Source organism: Octopus sinensis, linkage group LG9 (assembly GCF_006345805.1).
Source record: "Octopus sinensis linkage group LG9, ASM634580v1, whole genome shotgun sequence".
NCBI classification, from domain to species: Eukaryota; Metazoa; Mollusca; class Cephalopoda; order Octopoda; family Octopodidae; genus Octopus; species Octopus sinensis.
The window spans coordinates 32,227,161-32,247,297 of NC_043005.1; the positions used below are offsets into that span (position 1 = coordinate 32,227,161).

Genomic DNA, 20,137 nt, shown 5'->3' on the forward strand with positions numbered 1-20,137 from the left:
GCTAGATGCCCTTCCTAACACCAATCACTTGGCAGAGGGTACTGGGTACTTTTTTTTTGTGTCACTTACACTAGTGAGGTTGCCAAGTATCTTACCAAACAGAAGAGACAGAGGTAAAAATTGGTTCCATAACTTCCTGGAGAGAGTATGAGTAAAGAACTAGGTCTGATGTGCCAAGAAGGGAATGAACAGGATCAGCTGTCTTGATGGGCGTGTAATGGAAAAGAACTTAGAAGTTTTGTGTGGAGTTGGCAGCGAAGCAGGCAGCAGAAGACAGAATTGTGAGGAAGGATGTTTCTTTTCATCTGTAATGCTGTGAGTGAACCACTTGAGAATTTGAGGTTATGGGCTTTTGAGGCACACATGTTCTATGGTTTCATGATCAAAAATGGATTAGGTGTAAAGAATACTTGTTGCAAATAGACAGTACCCCTAGCAGTCAACTGACAAGAAGAGGATGTATTGCTTTGATTATACAATCATTTAGTGACAGTTGGTTTGGAAGTAATTGCAGAATGGTAAACATCTTACATAGAGGTTACCAGACTAAACTTATCTCTTGATATCTAAACTACACTGTATAAAGTAACAGCTGTGATTACACTGCTGTTGGCTTGATAATGAGTAGCTAATCTTGAAGAATAGTGTTTAACAGCCAAGCTTTCTACTCATAAGAGATTACTATCAATAACAGGTATACTAAAATCTAATGCATTCAACACTTTTCTGCTGGGTTGGCCTCTTTGCTTGTAGGAATATCTGTCCACTATCTCATTTTACCTAGATTCTATTTCAGTTTGCCAAGAAAATCATTAAACCGAGAACAAAATTTTTTGGAACTCTTAGAAGCCATCAGTCACCTCCAGTGTTGAAAGGAAAGTTTGCTTTTATAATTTTATAGTAGCTATCAATTTAATTAGAGACTGCAGTTCATGACACACTATCTAGAAATATTCTTGCAATCTAGATTCATATTCAAAAGAATAAAATTTAAGGTTCATATCAATTTCCTTGAACATTGTGGAATTGATAATATAAACCACATAACAAGCCAGACCAAAATTAAAAAAGAAAGTAATTTCGATTCTAACCAATTAAAAAAAAGCCTGAGAGGATTCACTGTTGTCAGTCCTTGAAACTCTTCAGTGCCAATAGGTGACTGGTGGTTGCTCAGCTCCACAATGTTTTTTTTCTTCTGACTATTTCAATTGATGACATAGAAATCTCTCTCATAACAACATATTGCCTTGCTCTTCTCACTTGACTACAACAAAAGCTTATGTTTAGTTTGGATAAAATAAGTCCATGAAATTTTTTTTCTTTCAATGTACATTGAGACAAGTATGAATGGAAGGACATTTGGCTATTTTCACTGGCACAAACCATTAATGATTGGTGGGGTACTACTTCTGAACTACATTAGTAGATGCCTGCTCATTTTATCAACATCGGGCAAGAAAAGTTGACTCGGAGTACAAACATACACCAAAACCTACAGTTTATTCCTGTTTCAGCAGACTCCACCATCACACATTACAACATATAATGACATTAAAATTTGAATTAAAACAGATTTTTTTTTTATTGTTTCCCATGGTTTATTAATTTTTCTTTTCCAATTAAAATTTTTTTTTTCTCTTGTCAGCAAGGCAAGTGATACAGAACAGAGAGAATACTTGCGGTATTAGCTGATTTTTGTTTTTATTGTTCATGTTACACACTCCACTAAACTGAGGGAGAAAATGGGGTGGGTTTTTTTTTTTTTTGTAATTAGGGTCTTATCTACACTGAGGTGGGGGTGGGGTATGGAATTATAAGACCAAACTATGTGGTGGTGTACAACAAGAGGCCTAGAATATTAGTGGGGAAAGGAAGGGAATGTATAATCCTTAGACTTAAAAAGAAAAAAAAAGTCATTTTTGATATTTTATTTTTCAACATTTTTTTTGAAGCAACTCGGAATGAGGTGGAAGGTTCTGGAAGTGAGAAAGGCTATAACAGTGTGTTTAGGTGGTATCTTATCACAGTTCTAAGATCAGAATAGTTGTTATAATTTACCTTTCATCTGAATTTAAAGAACATTGATTTCACTACAAAATTATTTACATCCAAAGAGTACAGCAAGAAATCACCATCACAACCACCTGTCCACCTGCACTCACATACCCACATTCAGAATCAGTGATAAAGCCCAGTTGATTGGTGGTACACAAGGGAGGGTGAGGTTATCTTCATTTTATGCTAAAAGGAAAGGAACCAAAGTAACATGATATATTTCAAAAACTATTTAAATAGTTCTCCATCTAAGCAATAGCTTCAAACTAATTTCAACATTTCCATGCTTCAATGAGAAACATTTAGAGGTGGAGTAAGAGGATAATTTCTCAAAGTTACCACTGCTTTACAAAGAATGGCACCTGAAATAACTAACAAATATTTTATCAAAATATGAGAGTGGGTGGGTGGTTGAAGTGCTAATCATTACAGTCAATTGGTGCTGAATTTAGCATATTCAACTGAAATAAAAAGTAAAACAAACGTAGGTTTTAAAATAATCTCTATGTTACCCCAGAATCTAAGGTTATTCTTTCCATTAAAATAAATAAAAAGTTTGAAGCTAAATGCAAAACCTGAAATTTTCCTCTACTTAAGATTTCAAAGTTTAGAAATGTAAATTATTTGCCATTTGTCTTGTCAGACTACTTCAACGTTAGTCACATTAGGAAAATTTCTGACCCTTACAGAATCACCAGAAAGATGTCCAGGTTAACATCAAAAGAAGTAAAAAGGTAATATTGGTAAGCTATGTCATTTAGTTAGTTTTTTTTCCCCACCCCCTCATTAAGTAGTGAAAACAATACTGGTTTCTGTGATTGTATATATGAAATCACTTTATGTCCATTTTTTCTGTGCTTGTATAGGGGTAGTCTTTACTGAAAGCACATGAAAGATGTGATTCGGCTAAACAAGAAGAGAGTGGGTGGCTGCATATTTTTAACAAATTCTCAACTTTTAATTTAGCTGGCTACTAAGCCAGCCGAATGAGGACAACTAAATCAGAAAACCAAAAGTATCTACATAATGCTAAAATGTTATTTCTCACTTCAATTAGCAACAAAATTGGATTATTGTGGTGGTAGGATTATAATTGTTTAATTTATTTTGCTGGGTTGGCAGAATCATTAGTCAGATTGAAAATTTGGAATATGGTAACCTTCCTGCTATTAAAGCTTAAACCAAATTACTTCAGTAGACATAAGCAGCAGGAGTGAAACTCAATTAGACATGTAAGCTGTAATTGCTCTCTGATACAGATTTTTACATGATTAATCGAGTTGTATTGTTTAATAAACAATTCTGCTGAAGTAAGTTATAGAATGGGGTTAAAAAAAAGTTAGGATTCTTTACAAAACATGTTACTTTGGAGCCTTAAAGAGAGAAGAAAAAAGATTTATGGTATTTCAGGAATAAAAACCAAAAACAGGATTCCAAGTAGGAATCAAAATAATCTAGACTCCAGACTGGGCTTTCTTTGACCTTACTTTGACCCTAACGTTATTTAAAGAAACACAAATTAATAAATAATTTGGAACTGTAAGAATAAAGCTGATACAGAAATGAAGTGATTTGAAGAAACAAAAGAAAAATAAAGGAAAAACTATTGTTGCAAAAATAGGTGAGGATTTTAATTGGTTATAAATGAAGTGAAATAAAGAAAAAAAATTAAAGGTCTTAAAAATAAGAAAAAAAAAGATATTTGAATAACATTTTTCTAAGTTAAGCATCATTTTTTTTTTTAAAGTTGGAAGGTAACAAGTGTTTTAGTCATTTAACACTCAGCAGATGAGAGATTCTTACTAGACCTGACTGCAAAAAGAAGAAAAAAAGAAAAGGATCAACCAAATGAAAAGAAAGCAAGGAGGAATAACTTTAGTAACAATACCAGTATTAAAAGATAACAAAAGAAATTTAAATGGTACACAACATTGTCAGGAGGGCAGGAGTTGTCAAGATGAGTTTAACAACAGAAAAAAAAGGAACAAAGAAACGAACAAAGAAACTTTGTAGCAACAATAAAAATATAAATAAAAGTATGCAGCCAGGACTGGTAAAAATATTGTGGTAGAGGAGGTGGTGATGAGGTTAAGTTTAATCAAAGTAAAATTAAATGTGACAGCTAAGACAGCAACCTCTTATAGACACACACACACAAGCAGATTTAGAATTTATTACTCAGTAAGTAAGCTGACTTACTAAAACTGAGATTGTAGAACAGAACAAAAGATATTCTATGAGCTTTGATATTATATATATATTTATTTGTAGCAGGCAAGGCAACTTGATTGGCCAATACTGAAACAAATTCAACATACTTGATAGCCTGATCCGTACTCCAGAGGTTGGCAGTTACGACTATCACATACACACACACACAATAAATAACAAAATGAATATATAGCAAAGCAAAAGAAGGGATTAGCCTGGCATTGTTCCTTTCTTTTGCAAAATCTTCCCCTTATATATACATATCTATATGTATTTTGTTAATAAACCATTTGATGAGAACAACAATAACAAAACTGTTTTTTTTTGTTTTTTAAGTGGAGGCATAATTGATTGAATTGACGAGGCACCATGGTACCTGATAATGATTTCTTTTGGCTTGGAGCCAATCCTACTTTGAGATGAAGAATTGGCTCCAGTATATAACTCATTTCAGTGACCCCTGTAGGGTTAGGACTCAGGATATTGAAGAGATGAATAAATACTGCAATGCATTTAGTCAAGTGCTCGGCTACTTTACTGGTTGACAATGATAACAGTTGGAGACTGGCACAAGGCCAATTTCTAAGTGAGGAGGATGAGGAATATAGTTGATGGCATCAACCCTTATAGATTACATTAACCCAAATAGAATGAAAGGCTAAGTTGACTCCAGCAGGATTTGAACTCAGCATGTAAACAGGACTAAACACAGCAACGCCTTTGTCTAGTGCTCTGCTTTTGTCAATCCATCACCCAGTGGCTGATTTCTCACATTGGCACAAGGAGGGGAACAAATAAAGTGATCACAGTGAACTGCTGATACTTATTTTGTCAAGAGGGATGAAAGATAAAGTTAACCAGCCAGGATTTGAACCTAAAAACTGAAGGCTCCCAGCTATATACTGTAAATCATCTAAGCAATCTAATTCTAAATCTACATCAGGTTTGGTGGTGGGATGGCGGTGGTCACATAAATTAACCTGTTTTTGTTTTATTTGATCTTGATGATATGAAAGACATAGCTGATCATAGCAGAATTTGAACTCAGAACATTAATAGAAGTGGCATTAAAATGCCTTTCTCAACAATTTTGTAAAATGTCTGTAGTAAGATATAGAATGTGAAACCCTTGTTAGGTGGGAGCCAGTTACCTTTATCCGGACAATCTCAGATTCTTAGAGTTTCCTCCTGTTCAATTGGTCCCATGAAATAACAAAGCTCCCACCAATATTTGAAAGTCGGAACAGTCTGGGTCCCATCCCAGTATTAATATCAAGACTGTTGGAAGGCTATAAAAACAAAAGTTGGGTGTCGTTGTGAGGGTGACGTATGAAACAAAGAACACTGTGTCCAGATGGTGAAAAAACAATATTTCCTTTTCCTTCCAAAGTGTGATGGTCAATGGTGAACTTAGAAACAGAAATATCATCCATCAATAGGGTAATTAATCCTGACTTGGAGGTGAGGAAATACAGGATAGAAGAATGCTTTTACCCAAAGCTATTTAGCAATGTAAGTGGAGGAGAGATAACTGGGAATTACTTACAGTGCTCATTCGCTTGCAAGAATAGAATACAAAGAGATAAAGGTTCAATAGTTATCTGTGAAAGATGGCAAACTTAGAGGCTCAGATGAAGCAAGATACACAACAGTCCACATTGTTCAGAACACACCATCTTAAACATTCCAGGCACAAGTTAATAATTTTTTTTTTCTGGGTCTTTTTCTTTCTTCCTTTTTTTTTAATAAATAAACATATTGAAAACTATAACATTGGCAGGAAAAGTGAGTGAATATGTGAGAGAGAAAACAAGAAATTCAGAGATAGGAGGAGCAAGAAGATGAAAGGAAAATAGGAGGGAGGAGGGGTAAAATAACAATATTTTATATCAACATGACTACAGCAATAATACAGTCATGGAAACCAGCAGTAGTAAACTTGTTTTAATTGAAAATACTTTCCAAAATTAATCCATAAAAATAAAAGGACCAAAAACAAAGCTTACTAGACAAACATACTTGCACTGACATTACATGGAAGTCTTCCAACCCCATAAAAACCAGTGCTAGCACACACACACACACACACACTCACTCACACACACACACTCCCAAGTGTTGCATGTGGCCAACAGTAGAATACTGGGCTGCATCATATCTAAATTCAGTTTTTCTCTTCAAATTTTGGTGAAACCAACTTAACAGTAATATCCAGGGGGGTGGGGCTCAACTGACAATATATGTCTACATTACAAAGAAAATGGCCTTGAGATATAATAAAATATACTTTTTATCGATATAAAAACATTCAGAGTGTGCTAAGTACACTGGTTATGAACATGTGTAGAAGTTAGTCAATACATTAATGTGTGGAATAGTGAGGCCATAGCACTAATAGTTTTTAATAAGCTGAAGTATGAACCTGTGAGACTAAGTTCCACATGCATGCATACACACAGGGAAAAGAGGAAGGAGCTCTAAGGAACAAGAATTTAATTATATTTCTGATTTCTGTAATTTTGTTTAAAACTTTACAATTGTTAAAGTAGATATTTTCATGAACTAAAACAGAATTTCATGAAGATTATTTAAATTCGTTTTAGGTTTAGAAAGAAAAGTCCCCCCCACCCAACCAAATCATTTTAAATAGAGCTCAAATTACACTTAAAAGAAACTAAAATTCTAGTGTAAGGCATCACCTATTTTACTGATTAATTTTTCAAAAAAGTATATAAACAAATCTTATTAATTTCAATTGTGTGTGGTTTATATATATTATACATATTTGTAACTGTAGAGAACACGGTTTCTTTCAAACATGTAGTGAAAGACAAATGTGTTTGAATAACAATTTTTATTAAAGATATTTTTCATATTTCCTTATTTGTCCTTTATGTTAAGTTAACAGTAGTTGTCCTAAGTTCATTACCATTGACCCTCTTGACCACATCTTCTGAAGTGATGATAGTAGGCAACAAGTAATTGTGAAATGATGTATCAGATAAATTCACAGTACTTGATTTAAAATTGCTTAGCAGTTAACTCCAGGTTACTTTCATATTATATTCTGTATGTGCTATATGTTATCGATTTTTGGTTTGAGGCACAGGTATGACTGTGTGGTTAAGAAGCTTGCTTCCCAACCACTTGGTTCTAGGATCAGTTCCACTGCATGGTAGCACCTAGGACAAATGTCTACTACAGCCTCAGTGGATTTGGTAGATGGAAACTGAAAGAAGCCCTTTGTGTATATGTGTGACTGTCTCGACATCATGTGATTGTTGTAAATGAGAGCCACCATCACACAAGTGGTGTCCTTTGTTTCCAAATTTCTGTGCAAACATTACCTCACTTGGAAACAGGTGAAGGTTCATAACAGGAAGAGTATCTGGCTGTAGAAAATTTGCTTCAACAAATTCTGTCCAACCCATTCATGTATAGAAAAGTGGATGTTAAAACGATACTTTTGGTAGCAATCATTTCATAGCTAATCCACTAAAAAAAAATCTATTTAAGATGTTTGTAGTATTAACTAATGGTTTCCAGTTTGATTTTATTTGTATTGTGTATTGCAGTAGTAGCAGCTTCTTATAAATGTATGGCCAACTGATGACTAAATGTTGTATACCTGTTTAATTATAACACAGACACACACAGACACCATCATTTAATATTTATGTTTCCATGTGTCAGATGGAGTTTGTTGAGGCAGGTTTTCTATGGCTGGATACTTTTCCTCTTGCCAACCCTTGCCTGTTTCTAGATAATATTTCTCATGACCAGACATGTTTTTCCACATAAGACTGAAAACTAACAACATTGCTTATATGACAATGACACTTATTTACAAATATCACATGACAGGGTACACCAACCCACATACTTGTCATACATATAAATGTATATATATCATTTAATGTACACAGTATAAAGACATGAGCTACTAATAGTTTGTTTGGAGACATGGGTGTAGGCAGGTTTTTATAACACCTTGTATATCTGAGCACATGGTTTGGTCAATCTGCAGATCAGGACACTGGTACAAGAGAAATCACGAAGAAATAGAATGAGAAAAAGGTAGATGTAAAAAGTTGAAAAAGAAAAATTCCATCTGATTATGCGAATGTGATTTCAAAAAATGTTATGCAAACCACCAATCTTCTTTCTGGCAACATCAACAAAAGTAAAGCCACTCAGTTGGTTAGCCATGAATAGTGTTTGAAGACCAACTGCACACTATGTATAATCAAGTGGAGAATTGTGCAGAAATCTGCACAATATGTTAATGGATCTAACAAATGTAAATTATGTGTAGCTGAAAGATTACATTTTCTTTTTTAGATCTAAAAATTCCATCACACTGAATTCCAGATGCAAACACGAATAAATTTCTTTGGGTGAACTGGAGGACACCACTCTCTCTGAATTGAGCAGCTGCCTTGCAGACTTTGGACCCTTCTCTGTTGAATTATTCTACAATTAGTAGCTTTATTATAGGTTTACTTGCAGACTTTGGACCTTTCTCTGTTGAATTATTCTACAATTAGTAGCTTTATTATAGGCTTACTCACGAAGGGGACATAACTAATTTTCCTTTTGGTTTCTATTCACCCTTCCACTTTTTGTATCTACCTTCTTGTGATTTCTCTTGTACCAGCTTCCTGATTTGCAAATTGAATAGTGAATAGATCACGTGCTTGGAGACAAGGTATGTTATAAAAACCTGCGTCTCCAATCAAGAAACTATTAGTAGCTTGTATCTTTATACTGTGTGCATTAAATGATATCTCTCACTGGTTGAAGTACTTTTTCTGTCGATCTATATATACATACATACACACATACATACATACGTATATATATATACACACACGAGATGAAATAATAGTCAATAACCTGTTGGGATGCTACTGAAAGTGTTTAGAATGTCACTCCTAGCAGCTAGTGACTATGGCCAAACTTACAAATTTCATGAGAACTATGTAAAGCACAATGGCTACAGCTGTTAATTGAAATAATGTGGCATACTATGAAGTTACAACTGTATTCAAGAAGTAAACAAATGCACTTACATACAAGCATGCATGCACATGCACACACACTAATCAAAGAAACGAGTGTGCATAAAGTAATGAAGCCCTTGTCTTGTCTATCTTCCATACCTATTACATGCCTAAATACCCACTGCAAATAAAAGCCAGCTGGAAAAAAAAAAAAAAAGATGTATTGTTGGTCTCAGAGAGGTATGAAGGAATGAAGATAAATGAGTAAGGGATAGACTGATAGAGGAATCTGATGTGTTTATGTGTGATTTGCAGATATATGTAGATGAAGAGATGACAAATTATAGCTACCTACCACCCCTGTGTGCACCCCACTACTAAATTATTTTGCCCCACTTCCAAAGCCCCTCCCCTACCTGCCAGAGTCAACACACACACACACACACTCACACACACCTAAGTTCAAGTTAAATTTAACAATACCAACAATCCAACTTGTCGGCTGTTGCAAAACAGAGAAAGCAAAAGGATTAAGAGACAAAACAGTAATAAAAAGAAATTTAAACTATTGAGAGAGATGAGGAGAAAGAGAGAGAGAAAGAGAAAGGGAGGGGAGAGAGAGAGAGAGGGAGAGAAAGAGAGAGAAAAGGAGAGAAATATCAATGTCTATTGCCATAATAGTGCTGCCACACTTCTTGGATCTTGGTCACCCATTCCTGAGCATGTGACATTGGGTCCTCTAAGTAATAAGTGCGGTTTGGCTGGAAAGAGATAATGGAAACAGCAGAACAAGTTAAAAAGATGTAAAATGTAATCATGTATGGAGATGATAACAATATTAAGTTTTTAATAAGTCTCAATTTTTGGCACAAGGCCAACAATTTTGAGGAGAGGTGTTAATTGATTACATCAACCCCAGTGGTTAACTGGTAATTTATTCCATTGAGCCTATAAGGACAGAAGGTAAAGTTGATCATGGCAAAATTTGAACTTAGAACATAAAGAGTTGGAAGAAATCCCATTAATGACTTGTACTAATTTTATCAACACCACAAAATTCAGAAAAAGTTAAGCTGAATTTCAACTAAAAACATAAGGTGTACCTAAACACTATACATTTTTTTTTTTTTGGTTCTCTGCCAATTCTGTCATGCACTGGAATTGAAAATGGCAAATGATTTTACAATGCCATCAACCACAAATTTTGAGGTGAAAATGCAATCAAACAGACCCAGTATATAACTGGCAAATCTGACCAATCCTGAAGGATGAAAAGGTAAACTTAACCTTGATAAGTTCCGTAATGAGAATATAAAGAATTTTGCTCAGCACTACAAATTCTGTATTTAGCATAGAATGAGCTGAAATGAATTAAGTCCTTAATGTTTTTGTTGAAGATAGAGAATTTAGTTAAATAACTGTCATTATTACCTTGTTTGGAATGTTAACACAAAATCTTGATGAAATTTTAATTTAAAACAGGAAGTTTGTATCAGAATCAGGAGCAGTCTTAGGCTGATTATTATCAAAAAGGTTAACTAATTCTTATTTTACCAACCCTGGAGGTATGGAAGCAATGTTGGCCCAATTGTATTTGAGAAAAGATGAGACTGAAGCCACTAAGTCTAATGTTATTTCCTACAATATAATTTTCAGAATCTGACGAAGTTGTGAAACGTAATTTATGAAAATGGCGGCCCAAAGTAAAATTATTTGAGAGAACAATAAGGAAACACACATAGTTGATATCACAAGCAAAACCAATTGATTAAAATCTACTTACTGTATGTACAAAATAGATCTTGAAGTTTTTAGCTTCTGGTTTTAATTCTTCTGACCTAGATATAAAGGATTATAAATTAGTAATTAATGATGCGAGCTTCAATTGCAGATGAAGACAAATAAGAAAAAACTGAATAAGCACAAAACTGAAGTGCATGTATAAGTGTACGTAAGACACCACATGGTCACACCTCAAGTGCACAGGTAATAGGCATAAGGCACATAATGGATTTTTTAATATTTTGAGTAACATTAGTCTGTAATGTTGCTGTGGTGATTCTTATTTAGCTTACTAATTTTTTATTTTTACAAACTAGAAGAGATAGGATGATAACTTTTTGGAGATGTGATTAATTTTACAGCTTCCTTACTTCAAAGAAGTTGAGCTAACAGTCGTTCTGTCAGTCAGCCAATCCTAGTTTAATATGAACTCTTAACCATATGCTCATTTCAGTGGTTTACCAACTTAACCCAGTAAGTCTGACTGAGTACAGTAGTTATCAAGAAACTTTACAGATTATGCCACCTTTCTATGTCTGGTACAGGTTAGCTGGAGAGAGCTAATACTATTTCAAGCTGTATACCAAAAGAAGTGGTACTGCAAATGAACAAAACATCCAAATAAGTAATTGTTCTCTTCACACTAGGAGAACAGGATTGTCCTGGTATGCCATACTGTGCTAATATATAAACTTACAAACTCAATTTTGCAAGGGTATTCAGCAATAAAGATAACCATTGAAAGAGTGCTCCAACTTCCAAATAAAATAGAGAATATCATGGTTCATCCAACTAGGAATTGAAACTAGATTGTAGGTTATTTCCCCTACAGATCTACTCAACCACATCTGCTACACATGTTAAAAGTAATAAAGGAAAAATTCTTGCAGTAACATGACCTACCATGGTATTTCTCCTTTAAGGACTTTATTTACAGGGTCTACATAGTATAGATGAGGTCCTTCAGTTAATAACAGCATTCTTCTTCGAGCAAAAAGACCCTGTAAGCAAAATGTGTGAGTACATGTATACACATAAATAAATACAGAATACACTTGAAGATTTCAGTCTTCAATCCACAGAGATAGATTTGGGCAAAGTGCAAAAAGAGTGAAAATATTAGACTTCTTAGATACAAACATATGTATGCTTTAGATACTGTGTGTGTGAGAGGGTATGTGCAAAGTGCAGCCACTTGGCACAGATTGACCTTGAACTAAATTTTAACATTCTACCTCACTTTTGCTGTTTACAGCAGTGCTTGGAAGTAACGTGTAGCATGTGTTAGTAGCACTGACCATGACAAGGAGAGTTGAGAAGACAATTTGCATCAAATTTTGCCAAAAGCTTGGTGATAACCTGATCAGAGGCCTACACAAAGTTTTCACCATTCTTGACACAATCAAGGAGAGTTTATGCAACTGAAACCTGTGAGTCTTTTTGATCAGCTGAAAGTAGTTTGGGTACAAACTTGGCAGACATGCGTCTCATACTCAAATCTTCAGTGATACTGAACTGAACTGTAACTAATCTGCACATCCTCTGATAACTCACGGATGGTGATTCGATGATTTCCCCTCACATCTGCGATGTTTTTCTCAGTTTTGCTGGTTTTAGGTCTGCCAGAACGTTTGTTACTATCAACATTTTTTCAGCCATCTTGGAAACGTCTGAATCATTCATACACTTGTGTGCAGCTCATATACTCCTCTTCATATACTTTCTGCAGCTTTGCATAGACCTCTGAGCAGGTATTGCCATAACAACTTTCTCTGTCATGGTCAATGCGATGATCACATTACAACGAAGCACTGTGAAAGTGAGCTAGAACATTAAACATAGTGCACATGCACAGTAGAGGTCAAGGACAATCTGTGCCAAGCAGCTTCACTGTGTGCTTTAGCATTGTTATAGAGGCAACAGGCCGGATATTTATTGATTAGTCCTCATATATATATATATAATCCTTTTATGTCTGTTTTCCATGCTGATAAGGGTTGGATGGTTTGACCAGAGCTGGCAGCCAAAGAGCTGCACCAGGTTCCAGTTTGATTTGTATGTATGCTCCAGATATAGATGTGCGCGCATGCCTGTACGCCCCAGATACAGAAGTGTGTGCACACCTATATGCCCCAGATACAGACACACATGCACGTTTGTATGCCTCAGATACAAACATATGCATGTCTGTATGCCCCAGATACAAACATAATGCATGTATGCACACAAATACATATGAGTATATTAATACTTGTGGGCATAAGTATGATGTATGGTCATAGAAAATATTTTAAGAGAAAAATCTATATCAGTAAGACTAGTTTTGTAAAAACTTACCTTACGCTTATCTACTAAGCCTTGTTTCAAAATGAGATTGCCTTCAACAAATTTGTGAAAATCATTTTCTCGGGCCTGTTTTTCGAGCAATTCTTTCCGTTGATCTTCAGTAATCCTACAATGAAAAACAACCATCTTCCATAAATGGCACAAAACAATGTATATTTCATTTATCATGTTTTTTTTTTATCATTATTCTACTAGCTGCTGCTAACTAATGAATGTATAAAGTGCAGTAAAAGGGTAGTGAACTTCTAAATAGAGGAACCTTAAATTTTTTTAACCCTTTAGCTTTTAAACTTGCCATATCTGGCCCAAATATTCTGCCCATTTTATTTTTAAACTGGCCAGATCTGGCCTCTCACACCTATTAATATCATTCTAAAAATAAACAATCACTGAAAATTCAAAGATAATTAATTCAAACAATAAGAATAAATAACGTATAACATTTGACAGAATAATCTGAATGCTAAAGGGCTAATAGCTTCAACTTGTGACATGGAATTGCTCTCCTCATTAACAAATGCTTCCTGCACAACTGATCAGGGATTGAGTTACATAAAATGCAATCCAGCTTTGTGACCAGAAGAGGTAGTATTGATGCAATCGTAGTCTTTTTTGTCACCAATAGAAGTAACTGTTCCTTGAATTTTCCTTACTATGTTCTTACTTGGAGTATACTTTCAGAGCATCCTCTTCCATTACTAATTTGAGTACCTAAGAAACAAGCTGCTATCAACCACCTCTAGGAATACAATTCTACATTTAAGAGATGAGGAATTATGTACATTATTTACATTCGACAGATATTTGTCCTCATCTTGTTTTCTGTTAACACAACGTTTCAGCTGATACACCCTCCAGCCTTCTTCAGGTGTCTTGGGGAAATTTCGAACCTGGGTTCTCATTCCTAAGGTATTTTTTGATATCATTATTATTATTGTTCAGGTCACTGCTTCGATTCAAACTGGGAATCTTGGGGTTAGTAGCCCGCGTTCTTAACCACTACGCCATATGCCTGTGGGCAATTATGGAGTGAATGCTCAGTGCAAAGAATATAAGTAGCGATCATGATACACAAAACGAAGAAATGATCAAGTTAAATAACGATCTGTTAAGCAACAACTACCCCAAAAGTATACTATCCACTCCAATTATGAGTTGTCACAAACTGTAGCAACCCTTGTTTTTTCTTGGACAATTTTGGAATTGTGGAGAGCACAGACTTGTATGCTAGTGTAAGAAAAATAAAATTGAATAAGAACTTTCCAACCACCGATCCATGGTCTCTAGAAACAGCATAACCTGATCTTTGGTAATTATAGGGTTCAATTACTAAGCAATGAGTCATATGGATTTCAGCTGTTGTTACATTCAGGTCTTTCTCAAGAGCAATACTAATGGGAAAATAGTCCTAATCTCGTACTTCAAGTAATTAATCACCATCATTTAACATCCGCTTTCCATGCTGGCATGGATTGGACAGTTTGGAAGACAGCACCAAGCTTCAGTGTCTGTTTTGGCATGGTTCTTATGGCTGGATGCCCTTCCTAACACCAATAACCCTGTGGAGTGTTTAATTTTTCACTTATTCACAGTAGTTACATTAATTCACAGAAAATGTTACAACAATTATTTTACTGTCACTGACAGTGTTGGTGGTTTAACTGATGTACTCTTTGTTATAGGTGACACTTGGAGCAGTGATTTCACAAAAACCAGGGAGAGGATTGAGAAGCGTGGTCCATTAGGTGTAGCAATGTTAACTTGAGGTAAATTAGGGGGCTGAACAACAAAAAATGGCAGTTGGTTGCTGAAAGAGAGATAACCAAATAATGTGGTAATGTTGTTAGAGCATTCGCAAGGTGAAAGGGGATTTGATGGTGTTATAGCAATAGATAGAGACCATTATTTCACATTTAAGGAAATTTAAGGTTTCAAAATTGAAATGTGTGTAGAGATGTTCCATGAAACACTTGCCACGCATCAATGTGCTCTCACTTTAGAGAAATTTTGACAAAAATAATGTTGCTGTTGACATTAACAAAACCTGTGGATCTAGCATCCAAACCTCTGAGCAAAACTTCTTGCCTAAGGGTCTCCATCCATTTCACATCTCTTGGAAAGCTTGCTTCCAGATTGCAACATTGTAGCATATGTTGAGTACTCTCTATAGCTCATTCTCTAGGGTTCCTCAGGATCTGCCCTCTCTTCCAAGATATCAATCACTCACTACCATATTCAACAATACCCATTCCTATGCACATGATCTCCACTCCTCTCTCATCTCCCTTAACCATGCATTATCCACATGTAACCTAGACACCACACCTGAAAATGGATACCTTATAAACATCCTGCAGTGAATGCATGGGTGGGTCATGCCAACAATAATTTCTTAACAGCTAAGAAACTCAAACTCTATTCATAAGAAAATACTACTCTAATCATAAGTGGCATTCAACTAGAGACCTCCCATCTCTCCAACTGTCAGACCACACAATCAGCAAAGATCTTTTAGCATAGTTAAGACCATATCCCAAAGACTAACTCTTCTCTTCAGGGCCAGAAGATATGCTACTGATACTCCACAAGGATAGAGGATTTACATCTAGATCAGGAGTGCAACTATGAACACTGACATCATAGACCACATCTAGGTGAGCCATTCAGCTAATGGGAATCCTTTTACTACTGAACACACTAACTTCTAGCCCACAGACATGCCTGTCTTTTTTATCACTATTATAATGGTCTCTACTACTCAGGTACTCCTGACCCATTCATCTCTCCACATCTCATCCAACCCCATATTTCAACCCTAACCCCTATTTCCCCACAACATCATTGCCCTAAAATGTTCCCTGCATGTGCTGACCAGCAACAAATTAATGTTATTAACGTACAATTTTAATCTCACCAATGTTAGATGGCCTGCAAGTCCTCCAGACTCAGCAAGTAAAAAGAAATGCTAAAACTATGTTGATGTTTTTTATGCAGGTATGAAACCAGCTCCAATAGTGTTTCAGGAGAGGAGAAATTATGATTTTATGTTTCCTAAAGGCATTAATAAAATGAAAAAAGTGAAACTGAAGTTACAATTTCAGCTTGTGGAGCAAACAATAACAAAAGTACTTACACTGTTTCAGTTATTATCTCCCCAATTCTAGCATCATCAAGTCCAGGCTGATACAAATAAATAAAAAAAAATTAAAAATCAAAATTGCAAAGGTGATATCATCCAAGACAATATGTAAAATTATGTAAAGAAGGAATGTATCAAATTCTTCCATGGCTATTCCTTAGACCTAAGGATGAGAGAAGGCTACATCATGTCTGCTATTAAACAGTTAAATGATCTGTTCATTTCCTCATTGCTTTGCAAACTTTCTTATTGCCACTTGCATTTTTAAGCCTGGGCTCGTTAATGTTGGCCTACATTCTTCAAACTGTCACTCTGGTTGATAGCTCTCTCTTAGATAATATGTTTTACTCATTAATAAAGTGCTATACCATTAAATTAAAACAACAGTATGCTAATTGATCAGCATTATATGATATCTTGAGGAGAATAAGCTATAATGATTGAAAGATGTTTTTTTTGGGTCATGTTAGAATATTTAATGTTTAGAAATAGATACCACAAATTATATAGTCCAGTTCCATATGATTAGCAGACTTCTTTCCTATACTACATCACCATCATTATTTTAATGCTCACTTTTCCATGCTCATATGGGTTGAACAGAACTGAGCCTTCCTATTATCAACCCCCACCTGTTCTCAAGCAAGGTAATATTTCTCCATGGTGAGATGTTTTTTTGCAAGATATTAAATGAATGGCCCTGCTTGTATGACAGTTATGCTTGTTTACAACCATCACAATGTCAAAACAAAGTTACACACAAATGATGAGTTTCTTTCAGTTTTTTTGTACCAAATCCACTCACAAGGTTTTGGCTGGCCTGGGGCTATGGAGAAGACACTTGCCCAAAGTGCCAAGCAGTGGTGTTCAACTCAAGACCACATATTTAGAAAGTAAGCTTCTTGACCATCAGTAATGCTTGTGCTTATAGTTAAATATTAAGTTTATTCCAAAATAAGCATCAAGTTTGAAATAAATTCTTAATTATCTTTGCACCAATCCAATAGAAATTTAAAGACATCACTTTTCAGAACTGTTGAAACAGCCCACCACATCTAGACGTTACAGTATTTTTGCATTTTACCATCTCTTACCATAAAATGTGTTATCACAAAATGTGTTTTAACTGTACTGAAAGTTTACCAGAAACAATGAGACACAGGACAAAAACTTTTTTACAAACCCGATAGTGGCTCCATAAACTGGGATTGCTAGGTGTGGCAGGTAAATAGGGGAGAAGATCAGGTGGGTCTTGCGTCCAAAGATGGTCCCAAACAATACCATCAAAGAAAGGATGTTTTTTAAGTGGTTTAAAGCCTCCAGATTCAGGACTACCAAGTCGTTTTTGGGGATTGAATACCTGAAAATAGACATTTATAAAGTTTACCTTCTTTTATTTAAGGAAAGTGCAATGAAATTAGTTAATCTAAATTTTGGTACAACTATCAAGACTTTAGTCTTGGTTTCTAAAAAGAGGATATTTTATTTCCATTGTTACTTCATCTGATACAGGAAGCAATGTCAGAGTTGTTTCTTCAAACGTTGTTTAGGTTTGTTTTTGTGATTGAAAGTTTAAGTAGTGTAGGTCACTTATTTTAAAATGTGCAAGTTTAGCAGCTGTAAGTGTCTCTTATCAGTCAACAACACTATCACCTCAAGCCACTCTTCTAAATCAACAGTCTAGTCCTTACATAACATTATACAACATATTGTAGGTGTTAGAATTTAATGCTCAAAGTACTATAACATCTTCAACAAAATAGGCTTGTATAAGCAGTACTTCACCTTTTTTTTATATGTAATTCAGATAGTTTTGAATATTAATGGTACAAGTAAAAATCATACTAATAGAGAAAAAAGGGATGCCAGCAGTATATAAGAATTTGGATGGGATTGAATTTTAAAAGTGTGTTTAACATGTGAAGTTGTCCTTCGCTTATTTCTTTTTAAGGTTAAAGTTATTTGTAACTCGTATGTTGTTTCCTAACCAATACTCCAGAAATTACGTAAATCTGACTAGCAAGGTCTTATTCAATATTATTTATATTAAATCCAAATTCAATCGTTTTAACAGTATTATAAATAAAACAGGAGTGTTCTCCCTCAGTTTACTTGTTTTTTTAAGAAAGCCTGTGATAAAGGTCTTTTTCTAATTCTTCTAAGAGTTGAGAAGAAGGACGAGTATTGAATTTTTAAAACTAATTCTTCAAACTATTCGAGAAAGAATTGAGGTAAATGACTTAAGGTCATGCTGGAGAAAAATAGATAATGCAATGTCTATTTCATGAGCTTGACAACAATTCAACACTACAAGACATACAGAATGTTGGGTGACAAAGCTTCCTGTGGCAGCTTAAAAGTCACTGAAAAATATCAGAAATCTTGGGTTTTTATAAGTTACTTTAGATATTTTTAGAAGTGTCCAGAAACTAAATTTCAGAATTTTTGGTTGAAAACTAGGACAGCTTTGGCTAATAATTTATTATTAAGCCAATGAAAAGAATCTTTTAAGATTGACTTCGTCTAAACTTCTATTTTAGCGCCAAAAGATTTCCACGGAACAACTCCAGTTGATTTCAAAACATATCTGCTACAAAGCTTTTTACTACATGTGCATTAAAAGAAAGAAAATAAAATAAAAATGCAGTTAAAGTATGAAGTTGGGAAAGGGAGAAAATATATTTATTCAAAAGTGATATATAAGGAAATGTTTTAGAGATAACAGTTTTAGTGTTATCATATTCCATTGTTAAAATTTTTTTCTTTTATCTTGTTTTGGGTTAAATTCTGTGAATATTCTTACAGAACCTTCAAACAATTTGAAACATGGCCAGATTTAGAAAGAAGATATGGCTTTAAAATTTTTCTAAACACAATTGGCATACATTTTAATGCTAAAAATGGTGATATTCCTCTGTTCACAATTTTCCCATAAATAATGTTATTAAAATGAAATAAAAATTTTCTTCAAAAATTTGTGCTTGGAAAGAGCAAACAATGAACTAGTTTTGAGGTCAGCTAAGCATTTTGGAAAAAATCATTTTTTTACTAAAAAAAACAACTGAAAATACTACAACTTATTTAGTGTAGAATATGTGTTATGTATCTTATATGAGTGGATCTAAATATATAAAAATTGGCTATAAAACAATACAGAGTAAATAAATTCAAAAGCTACAGATGTTACTCACCAATAATTTCTGGACCAAATCTTTGGCAACAGGATTGAAACCATCAGGGAACTCATAGTCAAGTTTTAAAATCTTTTGAAATATCTGATATTCATGGCTAAAAGTAGAAAATCATTTGCATGTATTGGTACACTTTAATCAATATTATACTTGCAGTTTTAAAGTAATGTATTTTTTATATGGCAGTAAATAGGCTCAAAGAACATTTTCATTCATTTTATTTATTTCTTCCTTACCAAACCATATTCTGACAATTAGAATCATGGTCAACTTCCATGTTGGTTAAGCAACCAAACATCCAATGTTTGTTGTCATTAATGCAAAGCTACAATTATTAAAGCCACTCTTACTCAGTTCAACTAGCTGTGCATGTGGACAGATGATTACATGTTGCTCACAAGAGTAAACAG

General features: G+C 34.5%; 1 protein-coding gene across 1 annotated transcript in view; it reads right to left on the bottom strand.

Moving 5' to 3' along the window:
- Positions 1–8,791: 8,791 nt before the first annotated feature.
- The window catches only part of LOC115215594 (3-phosphoinositide-dependent protein kinase 1), a 62,148-nt gene continuing 50,802 nt past the window's right edge, over positions 8,792–20,137 (bottom strand). The window contains exons 9-15 of the mRNA XM_029784810.2: positions 19,728–19,824; positions 17,720–17,896; positions 16,531–16,577; positions 13,389–13,503; positions 11,955–12,052; positions 11,053–11,107; positions 8,792–10,030 (exon numbers count right to left, since the gene is read on the bottom strand). Of these exons, the coding sequence (XP_029640670.1) occupies positions 9,929–10,030; positions 11,053–11,107; positions 11,955–12,052; positions 13,389–13,503; positions 16,531–16,577; positions 17,720–17,896; positions 19,728–19,824 (691 nt within the window). The 3' untranslated portion in view covers positions 8,792–9,928. The remainder of the gene's footprint in view (positions 10,031–11,052; positions 11,108–11,954; positions 12,053–13,388; positions 13,504–16,530; positions 16,578–17,719; positions 17,897–19,727; positions 19,825–20,137) is intronic.